At 41.6% G+C, this 12,250-nt stretch overlaps 1 protein-coding gene across 1 annotated transcript in view; it reads left to right on the forward strand.

Annotated features, from left to right (window-relative positions):
* LOC139598922 (transcription factor RFX3-like) overlaps nucleotides 1-12,250 on the forward strand; it is a 141,385-nt gene that overhangs the window by 42,955 nt on the left and 86,180 nt on the right. Inside the window, exon 3 of the mRNA XM_071445857.1 lies at nucleotides 5,183-5,432. Within this exon, the coding sequence (XP_071301958.1) occupies nucleotides 5,183-5,432 (250 nt within the window). The remainder of the gene's footprint in view (nucleotides 1-5,182; nucleotides 5,433-12,250) is intronic.

The following is a 12,250-nucleotide window of genomic DNA, read 5'->3' on the forward strand; positions in this document are numbered from 1 at the left end:
GGAGGACAGGGAGGTGATTTGGGACAGTCAGCATGGCTTCCCTGAGAGCAAGTACTGCCTGACCAACCTAGTGGCCTTCTATGATGGAGTGACTCCATCAGTGGACAAGGGAAGGGCTACAGATGACATTTATTTGGACTTCTGTAATGATGCCTTTTCACTGGCCCTAAAATCATGAGCCAGACACAGGGTGATAAAAAGGGGTTACCTTTATAAAGATCCTTTGGTGCACAATTGGGTAGGTGGAAAACACCGAAGATGCACACACAGCATAATGCATATACAATTTTTATAGGTTTTGAAAATTAGCATATCTGACAAGAATCCCCAATTAGAAGCATAATTGGTAAGGTAATTCCCCCCCAGTTCAACCCTTTTTTGAATTCCCCCTCCTCTAGATAGGGACTAAACTCTGTTTATGAAAATGTGTCTCAAAGAGCTGGTTTCAACCTTGGTTCCCAGGAAGAACCAAGATAGGAAAGGAGCCTTGGACCCCCAGCTTGGAGTCTCTGGAATGTGTTTTGTATTTCTGCCTATCAGTCTAGGGAAAAAATACTGGAGCTAACTACAAATACAATAATAGGCTACAGAGCTACAAATATATGTGTAAAAAATACAGAAAATATATTTAAAAAAAAAAGGGCAAAGAATCAGTTTGGCATCAGTAAAGCCTTTGACATGGTCTTCCATATCTTTCTCTCTAAATTGGATAGATGGATTCAGTGGGTGGACTGTTAGGTGGATAAGGAATTGGTTGGACAGTTGCATCCAAAGGATCGTGATCAATGGTTCAGAGTCCTGATGGACATCAGTGACAAGCGGTATCCTTCAGGGATCTATATTGGGACCAGTGTTATTTAGTATCTTCATCAATGACAGACAAAGGGATCGAGTACACCCTCAGCAGAATTGCAGATGACACCAAGATGAGTGGTGCAGTTGACACACCTGAAGAATGGGATGCCATCCAGAGGAACCTGGACAAGCTTGAGAACCAGGCCCATGAGAACCTCATAAGATTTAACAAGTGCTGGTGCTGCACCTGGGTCCTGGTGAACCCTGGTGTTAATATAGACTGGGGGATGAACTGATTGAGAGCAGCCCTGCTGAGAAGGACTTGAGGGTGCTGGTGGATGAGAGACTGGATATGAGCTGGCAATGTGTGCTTGCAGCCCAGAAAGCCAACTGTGTCCTTGGGCTGCATCAAAAGCAGCGTGGCCAGAAAGTTGAGGGAGGTGATTCTACCCCTTTACTTCACTCTGGTGAGACTGTTTTGGATGGAGTGAGAGCTTTAGTTAAGCCCTGCCTTAGGTTCAGATTTTTGGCAGCAGCTCTACTTAAGTGACCCTCACCTAAATCACTCTAGCTCTCAAGTTCTTAAGAACGGTCAATTAGGTCTATTGTAAAATGAGTCATTTATTGAATAGATATGAGGTAACAGACAAAAGGCCTTAAACAGAGTTACTGCACAGTATAAACTAAAAGAACTACTAGTAGATTACATTAAACAGTGCACAACATAAAGGTACCTATATTATAGCTAGCAAAGAAATAGTATAGATTAGGAGTCAATGTAATTTACTACCGAATTGACAATAGTGTACACAGAGTCCTTTCACTCAGCTGCCAGGAGAGTAACCCAAAACTCACGGTAGGAAAAACTAGTAGGAGATGGGACTTTGCAGTGGTGGTGAATTCTTCCCACAGCGACTGCAGCTTATCTCCCCTCTGGTCCCGAGAGCGAGAGACAGCTTGGAGCTGAGCCCAGCCCCTTACCCCCAGCCAAAATCTCACAGTATCTCTGCCCTTCCCAAGAGAAAAGCCCCTGGCTAAGGGGATGCAGCCAGCTGCACCCCTTCCCCCCACCTTGGACACTTCTTTTGTGTCTCTTAATACCAGTCATTAATATCTCATAGTAACAAATGGGAGAAAATTTCCTGGGAGAAAAAGAAAAAAACCCAACATTTTAACCTTCCACAAAGATTACCTGGTTAATGAGGCCCAAATGTTTAATAGTTGGAAAGAATTGTGTAAAATTGCTGCTGTTCCTTTGACTTTTCTACTCCCTTCACAAATCTTTTCACAAATTGTAGTTCTATTTTAGTTTTTCCTTCTTTTTCATAATAACATAATAACACTGTACATATTGCCGTCCAATTTAAATTTCACTCTGCTGAACTAACTGAATGTCTTAAAATACAAATGAGCTCAGAATTTCAAGCTTCAGACAGAGAATTTCAGTGAATTTGAAATAAAAGCAAAGCATTTATAGGGTTCCTGTATATAGGACCCTCTTGGCTGACATTTTTTTGTCATGTTTACAGTTTTGTTATAGATGGGTAATGAGATTATTTGCACTTGCAATTAAGGGATGAATATTGTGTGAATATTAAGAGAAGCTTTATTGATGTATCGTTATGTTATTGTAGTTTGTTGTTTAGATGTCCTCTGTTCTCCCCATAGTCCCCTTTTCCCCCCTTTGTATTGTTGTCATCAGACAGCCTGGGTTATCTAGGACAGGTAGAAAAAAGGCGTGTACATGTGCCCCTTGCATGGGGCAGTTGAGAATGGAAAAGCTTATTGCTGGGGGGGAGGGGGGGGGCACAGCATGACAACACCTGACCCTCCAATCAAGTTGCAAGAAAGCAGTGTCCACCAATAAATGGCAAAGAAGAGTTGACGGACAGACTTTGGGAGGGGCCAGGTTTGGCTGATGCAAACCCCCCCCCCCCGGGTATAAAAGGCGAATCATCGATCTTGAAGAGGAGCCGTGTGGTAGGCAGCTGTAGTATATGGTAGAGATAATTCATGCTGTTTATGTATAAAATATTGTAAAATCCAAGCCATGTCTTTTGACCACCCCAGCCGGGAGCAGGAGTCTTATTTTTATTCAATTAGACGACATTCAGATAATATCAAGTCTGTTAACGTATGAATGGGACCTTCCTGGGCGATGATCTACGACTTCCCTGGAATGTAGGAGTGATCTCGCACCTCGAAGATTGCCCCGGGCGCTACCCTACTACATGTGAATGCAGACTTTTCTGAGTGTTCTGACAACATCTAGACATCTGGAACCAACTTTTGTCTAACCCTGCACATGTATGGCCCCAGTTCTGCATGTGAAGGGACACAAAGGAACATTCGGTCATCTCTGCCTCAGGCAGAATAAACTGTATATAAGCTCACTGCATGAAGCAGTCGGGGTGAACCGAAGGGGAGACTCTGACATTTTGGCGGTCAGATCCAGGTTCACCCAGTGCCGATCCCGGGGTTGACGCTGCCTTGGCTGTGGTGGTTGTTTTTCGAAATTCTGTTTTGCTGACGATCTAATAAATCATTGCTAAATTTTCTTATAAATTTGGCTCACAATTTGATCATTTATAACACAGCCACGAGGGAGGCTCCCAGACCTGTTTTTCCTTATTTAGTCCTTTTGTTGTATTTTTGTTAAGGTTTAATAAACCTTTTAAAATTTTTATAGTGAGCAGTCGTTTCTCACAGTTCTGTAATGTACACAGTTGTTGTGGTTTAACCCCTGCCAACAACTAAGCACCACACAGCTGTTCATTCACTCCTCCCTCCCTACAGTGAGATTGGGAAGAGAATTGGGAAAAATGGTTTGATGGTTGGACTTGACAGTTGTTGAGGTTGACAGTTGGATTTGATGATCTTAAAGGTCTTTTTCAACCTTGATGATTCTATGATTCAGTGATTTTATGAATAGCAAACCTTATGGGTTGAGATAAAGAAAGTTTACTAAGATAAAAAAGGAAGAGAAAAAAATAGAATATACAAAACAAATTATGCGAAATTCAATGGCTCACCACTTGCTGTCTGATGCCCAGCCCATCCCTGAGCTGTGATTCCAGCCCCCTGGCAAACTTCTCCCAGTTTATTTGCTGAGCATGACATCATAGAATGTTAAGGGCTAGGAGAAGGGGCCTTAAACATCATCTAGTCCCAAGTATCCTGCCATGGGCAGGGACACCACCCACTAGATCAGGTTGCTCAGGGCCTCATCCAACCTGGCCTTGAATACTGCCAGGTTTGGGGCATCTACAACCTCCCTGGGCAATCTGTTCCAGTGCCTCACTACCCTTACAGTAAAGAATTTCTTTCTTATGTCTAACCTAAATTTCTGATTTAATTTGTACCCATTACTCCTTGTCCTATCACTACAGTTCCTGATGAAGAGTCCCTCTCCAGCTTCCCTGTAGGTCCCTTCAGGTACTGGAAGGTTACTATGAGGCCTTCACAGAACCTTCTCTTCTCCAGGCTGAATAGCCCCAACTTTCTCAGCCTGTATTTGTAGGGGAGGTGCTCCAGTCCTCCTATCAACTTCATGACCTTCCTCTGGATTTGCTCCAACAGTACCATGTCCTTCTTATGTTGGGGGCACCAGAACTGTACCCAGTACTCCAGATGGGGTCTCAAAAGAAATGAGTAGAGGGAGAGAATCACCTCCTTCAACCTGCTGCCAATTCTCCTTTTGATGCAGTCCAGGATGTGGTTGGTTTCTTGGGCTGTGAGCTCACACATGGAATATCCTTTTTGTCAGTTTGGGTCAGATGTCCTGGCTGTGCCCCTGCCTAGCTTCTTGTGCACCCCCAGCCTTCTTGCTGGCTGGACATGAGAAGCTGAAAAGTCCTTGACTTAGTATAAGCACCACATAGCAACAACTAAAACATCAGTATGTTATCAACATTATTCTCATCCTAAATCCAAAACACAGCACTATATCAACTTCTATGAAAAAAATTACTTCTATTCCAGCTGAAAACAGTATACAAAATAAATGTCATATAAATAAAAATCCATCTTTGACTGGAGGATTTTAAAAGTTAAAACAGTTTTTTTAATTACTGTATAATATATTAATACTTGAATGAGATCTTCCTCTCATATCTTCAATTTTTGTCATACTTTTCTCTACCCATCTTCAGATGGGGCTAAAATAATTTTCTCTTAAGTTTAATGAATACTTCTTTTAACAGTGAGTCCAAGTTAATTACTCAGCACTTTGACATATGAAATGTTATTTTGTGTAGATGCAGGGTTTTTTTGCCAATCTTGTTAAGTTTGGTTATAGCAACTGTACACTCTTTTCTACAATGATGTTTCCCTCACTTAAACAATTCAAATAAATAACTATTACTTCTTTTATTTTCTTTTCCTGAAGTCGAACAACTTATCCTTACACGGAAACCCAGATGTATAGCCAAAACACTGGGGGAAATTACTTCGAAGGAAGTTCTGCACAGGCAACTACGGTGGTCTCCTCTCATAGTATGGTGGGCACCGGAGGGATTCAGATGGGTGTTGCAGGAGGACAGCTCATTAGCAACTCAGGAGGGACCTATCTGATTGGCAATTCAATGGAAAATTCTGGTCATTCAGTGACTCATACAACACGGGCCTCCCCAGCTACAGTAAGTACTTCAGAACTATGTTAAATCTTTGGGGATATTTCTTAATCACTATGATGTTCTGGCATGCTAACATGTTTCTGTAGCAAAAAGCATATTATGTTGGCAGAATCAGTAATACATGACTTTGTCTTGCAAATATTTACATTTAGTTTAACTCTGTACATGTAAATAGTATAGTGCTGTCATGGTTTAATCCCAGCTGGCAACTAAGCACCATACAGACACTCACTCTCACCCAGTGGAATGGGGAAGAGAATCAGAAGAATAAAAAGGAGAAAACTCATGGGTTGACATAAAAACAGTTTGTTAATTTTAAAATGGAAACAATATTGATAATACTGATAGGAATAAAAAAATTATAAGGAAAAGAAAGAAATATCAGAGAATGCAAATAAAATCCAAGAAAGACAAGCGATGCAAATGAAAGCAATTGCTCACCAACCGACTGAGCCAGTCCAGCTGCCCAGTCAGTCTTCAAGCAGTGGCCCGCCTGCCAATGTCTCCCCTAGTTTTATTGCTGACTGTGACATCATATGGTATGGAATATCCCTTTGGTCAAGTTAGGGTTAGCTGTCCCAGCTGTGTTCCCTTCCAACTTCTTGTCTACCCCCAGCCTACTCACTGGTGGGGCAGTGTGAGAAGCAGAAAAGGCCTTGACTCTGTGTAAGCCCTGCTCAGAAATAACTAAAACATCCCTGTGTTATCAACACTGTTTTCAGCACAAATCCAAAACACAGCCCCATAACAGCTACTGTGAAGAAAATTAACTATCCCAGCCAAAACCAGTGCAGTTCACTGGGGATGCTTGCATGCATAAGAATGTGGATAAGACTGAAAATCTTGCTACAACCTCCTTCCAGGTAGTTGTAGAGAGTGATAAGGTCTGCCGTGAGCTGTCTCTTCTCCAGGTTAAACAATCCCAGCTTCCTCAGCCCTGCTTCTCATATGACTTACTCTCCAGACCCTTCACCAGCTTCCTCGTCCTTCTTTGCATCTCAATGTCTTTCTTGTAGTAAGGGGCCCAAAACCGATCACAGTATGGGCAGGGACATCTTACACTAGATCAGGTTGCTCAAAGACCCGACCAATCTGACCTTGAACACTTCCAGGTATGGGGCATCCACAACTTCTCTGTGAAATCTGTTTCAGTGTCTCACCACCCTCATTGTAAACACTTTCTTATGTCTAATCAAAACCTACCCTCTTTCAGTGTTCACCCCTTGTCCTACTGCTACATGCCCTACTAGAAATTTTGTCCCTGTCTTTCTTATAAGCCCTCTAAGTATTGAAAGACTACCTAGAGCCTTCTCTTCTCCAGGCTGAAAATCCCCAACTCTCTCAGTCTTTCCTCATAGGAAAGGTGTTCCAGCCCTCCAATCATCTTTGTGTCCATCCTCTGGAACCACTCTAACAAGTTTTTCTTGTGCTGGGCACCTCAGAGCTGAATGCAGTACTCTAAGTGGGGTCTCACAGGAGTGAAGTAGGGAAGGAGAATTACCTCATTTGACCTGCTGACCATGCTTCTTTTCATTCAACCCAGGATGTGATTGTCTTTCTGTGCTGCAAGTGCACATTGCCAGCTCATAGCCAGTTCTTCGTCCACCAGTGCATCCCCAAGTCCTTCTCTGCAGGGCTGCTCTCAATCTGTTCATTCCCTAATCTATATTGATACTGATATTGATACTGGGGATTGCTCTGACCCAGGTCCAGTACTTTGCACTTGTCCTTGGGGAACTTCATGAGATTTGCATGGGCCCACTCCTCAAGCCTGTCAAGGTCCCTCTGGATGCTACATAGCAAACCAACTGAATCACTCAGTTTGGTGTCATCTGGAATCTTGCTGAGGGTTCACTCAGTCCCACTGTGTGTTACGTTGATGAAGATATTAAACAGTATTGATCCCAGTATGAACCCCAGAGGGACACCATTAGTCACTGATCTCCATTTGGACATGGAGCCATTGACTGTAACTCTTGAGACGTGGCCATCCAGACAAATTCCTTATCCATCTAACAGTCCATTGATGAAACCCATATGTCTCCAATTTAGTGGCCAGAATGTTTTGGGGGACCATTTCAAAGGCCCTACAGAAAGCCAGGTAGATGACATCCATAACTCTTTCCTTTTCCACTGATGCAGTCACTCTATTGTAGAAGACCACTAGATTAGTCAGACATAATTTGCCTTTGGTGAAGTCATGTTGGCTGTGTCTCTAATCACCTCCTTGTTTTCCACGTTTTGACATATGCAGAATCATGGAATGGGTAAGTTGGAAGGGACCACTGGAGGTTGACTAGTCCAACCTATCTGCTCAAGCAAGGGCCCTAGAATACATTATTTAGGATTGTATCCAGACAGTTCTTGAATATCTCCAGGGAAGGAGACTCCACAATCTCTCTGGGCAACCTGTTCCAATGCTCAGTCACCTGCACAGTAAAGTTCTTCCTAATGTTCAGTTGGAACTTCTCGTGTTCCAGTTTCTGCCTGTTGTTTCTCATCTTATTGCTCAGCACCACCAAGCAGAGCCTGGTCCCATCCTCTTGACATCCTCCCTTTAGATACTTATATACATTGGTAAGATCACCTCAGTCATCTCCTCTCCAAGCTGAACAGGCCCAGCTTCCTGAGCATTTACTCATAAGTGAGTTGCTCCAGTCCTCTAATCATCTTTATATCCCTCCACTGGACGTGGTAAAGGATCTCCATGTCTCTCTTGTACTGAGGAGCCCAGAACTGGACACAGCACTCCAGGTGAGGCCTAACCAGAGCTGAGTAGAGGGGCAGAATCACCTCCCTCCACCTGCTGGCAATGCTCTTCCCAATGCACCCCAAGATACCATTTGCCTTCTTGGCCACAAGGGCACTGCTGGTTCATGGGCAGCTTGTTGTCCACCAGGACCCCCAGGTCCTTCTCTGCAGAGCTGTTTTCCAGCAGGTCACCCCCAGCTTGTACTGGTGCCTGGGGTTATTCCTTATCAGGTGCAAGACTGTGCACTGGCCTTTGTTGAATTTCAGACAGTTCTTCTCTGCCCATGTCTCCAGTCTGTTGAGATCCTTCTGAATGCCAGCATAACACTCTGGAGTATCTGCCACTCCTCACAGTTTTGTATGGTCAGCAAACCTGCAGTGAAGGCACTCTATCCCTTCATCCAAGTTATTGATGAATAAGCTAAATAATACTGGACTCAATACTTTTCAGGACAATGTGTTTCATGATCTTACTAGGCTGGAGGTGAGGCTGACTGGTCCGTTGTTTCCAGGGTCCCCCTTTTTACCTTTTTTTAAAATGGGTACAATATTTCCCTTTTTCCTGTCACCTGGGTTGTTTCCTGACTGCCATAACAAATATAATGCAGAATGACTTGGCAACTGTATCAGCCAATTCCCTCAGGACCCTGGCATGCATCTTGTTGGGTCCCATGGACTTGTGTGCACTCAAGTTCCTCTGGTGGTCATGAACTGATCTTCTCCTATGATAGGAGGGACTTCTTTCCTCCATTTACTGTCTTGAGGTTCGGGGCTTTAGATATGTGGGAAGAGAGATTTTCATTGAAATCTGAGGCAAAAAAAATTGTTGAGTACCTAAGCCTTTTCCATGTCAGTTGTCACCAGTTCTCCTGTGCTATTTATCAGGCTGGAGAAGAGAATACATTTTCTTTAATCTTTCTTTTCTGGCTAATGTACCTGTAGTCCTTCTCATTGTACCAAGTCCTTCTCATTGTTCTCATCCCTTGCCAAATTCAGTACCAGCTGTGCCTTAGCTTTCCTGATCCCATCCCTATGCATTCGGGCAGCATCCCTATATTTTTTCCATGTTTCCATGTCCCTGTTTCCACAGCCTGTGCATTTCCTTCTCGTACTTTAGGTTTGACCAGGAGGTCCTTACTAGGCCATTCTGGTTTCCTGCCTTCCTTGCCTGATCTCTTGCATGTGGGAATCGAGAGCTCTTGTGCTCTAAGAATAATGTCATTGAAGAGCTGCCGACTCTGTTCAGCTCCTTTATCCCTGAGGGCAGTTTCCCAGGGAGTCCCATCCACTGATTCCCTAAACAACTGAAATTTTGCTCTCTTAAAATTCAAAGTCCTGACTCTACTCTTCACCTGGCCCATATCCCTCAAGACTGTGAATTCCACCAGGGCAGGATTACTGCAGCAAGGGTTGCTACCAGTCTTGAGAACTCTAATTAGTTCTTGACATCTTTAATTAATTTAAGGCTCTTGATATATAGGGTTAAACTCATACAAGCAATAATCAATTGAAACCTAAACAATTCAGCCTAAAGTGTGAAATCAAACACATGCTGCTTTAAATTTACTAGAAGATTTAAATAAACCAGGTAAACTAGAGCAACACACCAGTTCAATTTTTCTTGTTTTTTACCTGGTAGATTTCACTTTTAATCCTAATTCTACCTGCACCATCATAATATTCTTTTTCATACTTGTATAGACAATTTAAGAGATCACAATAATATGTAGCCAAACCTACTTCTTACTGTAATACTCATCAAGTGTATTCAAATATTTTTAAATAATCTTGGATAATTTTCACATGAAGACAAATGAACCAGGCACGGGCTTTTTATAACCTCTGACACTTTTGCCATATCAAGATTTAGTTCTGTTTCATTGTTTACCATAACTTCATTTTGTTTTATTCACTGTCACTAATTAAAAAATTACATTTTTGTAACTAGCAAATTAGTCGTAACATTGATAAGATTTTAGCTCTTCCTGATAATTCTATTAATACATTGTAGCAATTTGAAATTATATCACATGTATCCTACTTGAACGATGAGTCTGGGTGGGTTACCGATGGTTAATGTCAGAGGACTAGCAGCTACAGCAAAGACAAATTAGAAAATTAACTCTCCTATAAATAATAGATTTTAAATCACCCTGCACTTTTTACTATATGTAAATATTTTAAGGATTGTTCTGATAAAATTTGCATTGTAATACCAATGTTTCCTAATGTCAAAACTGTCAAAATGTGTATTTAGTTATTAAATTTAAAAATGTATTATGCTTGTCAGCCTGGAAGGAACTCTCACCTATTAGTTGTTTTTTCTAGCAAGCATTAGGGTTGATCTGCAATCACTGTTATTCATCAGTCATCACTATCCATAGGAACTATTGACTCAGAAATGTATCCTATTTCAGTCATGCTTGTGCGCATCAAAAGGTACATGGAAATAAAAACAAAGCCAATATGAATTAATTAATTAGTTCATACTTCTGAATTCATTAATGAATACTCCTGGTACTAAATACAGTGTGCTAAGCATTCTCCTGATGTAAAAGAAAGCATGGCACCTTTCTAAAATAAACCATTTGATAATGGAGTGGGAGAAAAAGAATAACAGCCACAAATAAGGAGGGCTAATAGTAATGTCAAATCCTGATAGTATAATTTTGGAAGAAGGATAGTTCTTTTAAGAGAAAAAAAATATAAAAATGTGTAAGCTTCCACAGCTTTATTTTAAGCTGGAGTAGTTGTGATTTGGAAAATAGTTTGAAGTAAGATTTTATTTATTCAAACAGCCAACCTCTTTCTAGGTAAAGGATTTTTTTCCATTTTTCCTCACCCCTCTGGTAATTGGCAGAACAGTTTTTATAGCTGAATTCATCCTAAAACAGACAAACTGCTTCAGATGAAAAAATCAGAGATACATGGATCTTTACGTTATATTGGAAAATTAAATCACCTATTCTGACCTTTTAATTATACAGGCCTGACACTTTTATTCAAATCTTCTTCTGAACACAGTGACTTGTTTGGTGAAAAAGGCATTCAGTCTAGGCTTCCAAACACAAGAAGGTGAATAATCTGTTTAATCAGTCAAATGTTCAAGTACTATCACTATTAAAAATGTTGGTCAATTATGAATTAACTAGTGGGGTAGAAGTTTAGAGGATTTGGGGGGTCTTGTACTCTCATTAACTTCTGTCCCCCAAGACTCTGCCTCCTGATTTGTTCTGCTCCATATCTGTGAAGCATCATGACTTGTTTCTATCCCTTCCCAGGAAAAGAGAGAAGTTTTAGTGTTGCACAGTAGATAGAATTACATATGTCCTACTCTGCCCCTGGGACCCCCCATACAGCCCCCACTGGATTTCCAGAAAATCCCCATGAGACTAAGGTCAGACACTTACACCATTTACATTCTGGCCTCGTATGCTTATATTGCTCATTTCTCTCTAGCTTTCAGGCATTATCTTTTGTTGTGTTAAAAATTTTTAATTGCATTTAAAAATTAAATTTTAAAAGCCCTGTAGCACCTAGTATTTTGTTTCTAGTTTTGCCTCTTAATGTATGTATTCAGTAGATCACATACCTATATCAGCATGCTATATTTAGTGTATTCATTACAAACAAATTGTTTCTGAAATAACTCTTTGTGGTAGGTTGGCCTAGCCACCAGGTGCCCACCAAGCCACTCTCAATTCCACTCCTCAACAGCCTGTTTTCCCTCTGACCATAACTGGTGAGTGATCTCTCTGTCTTTATTTCAACTCATAAGCTTTTTGTCATATTTTTTCCCCGTCTGGCTGAGGAGGAGTGTTAGAGCAACTTGGTGGGCACCTGAAGGCCAGCCAAGGTCAACCTACCACACTTTCAAAGGCAAATCAGACTTGACTTGGTGAAATTATTTTAATTTATTGCCAATTAAGCAGAGCAGGATAATGAGAAATAAGAACAAATCTAAAAAAACCTTCCACCCACCCCTCCTTTCTTCCCAGGCTCATCTTCATTCCCAACTTTTCTACTTCCTCCCTCAGAGCAGCACAGGGGGACAGGGAATGGGGGTTGCC

Source organism: Agelaius tricolor, unplaced genomic scaffold (assembly GCF_023055355.1).
Source record: "Agelaius tricolor isolate 1412-34295 unplaced genomic scaffold, bAgeTri1.0.p SCAF_21, whole genome shotgun sequence".
NCBI classification, from domain to species: Eukaryota; Metazoa; Chordata; class Aves; order Passeriformes; family Icteridae; genus Agelaius; species Agelaius tricolor.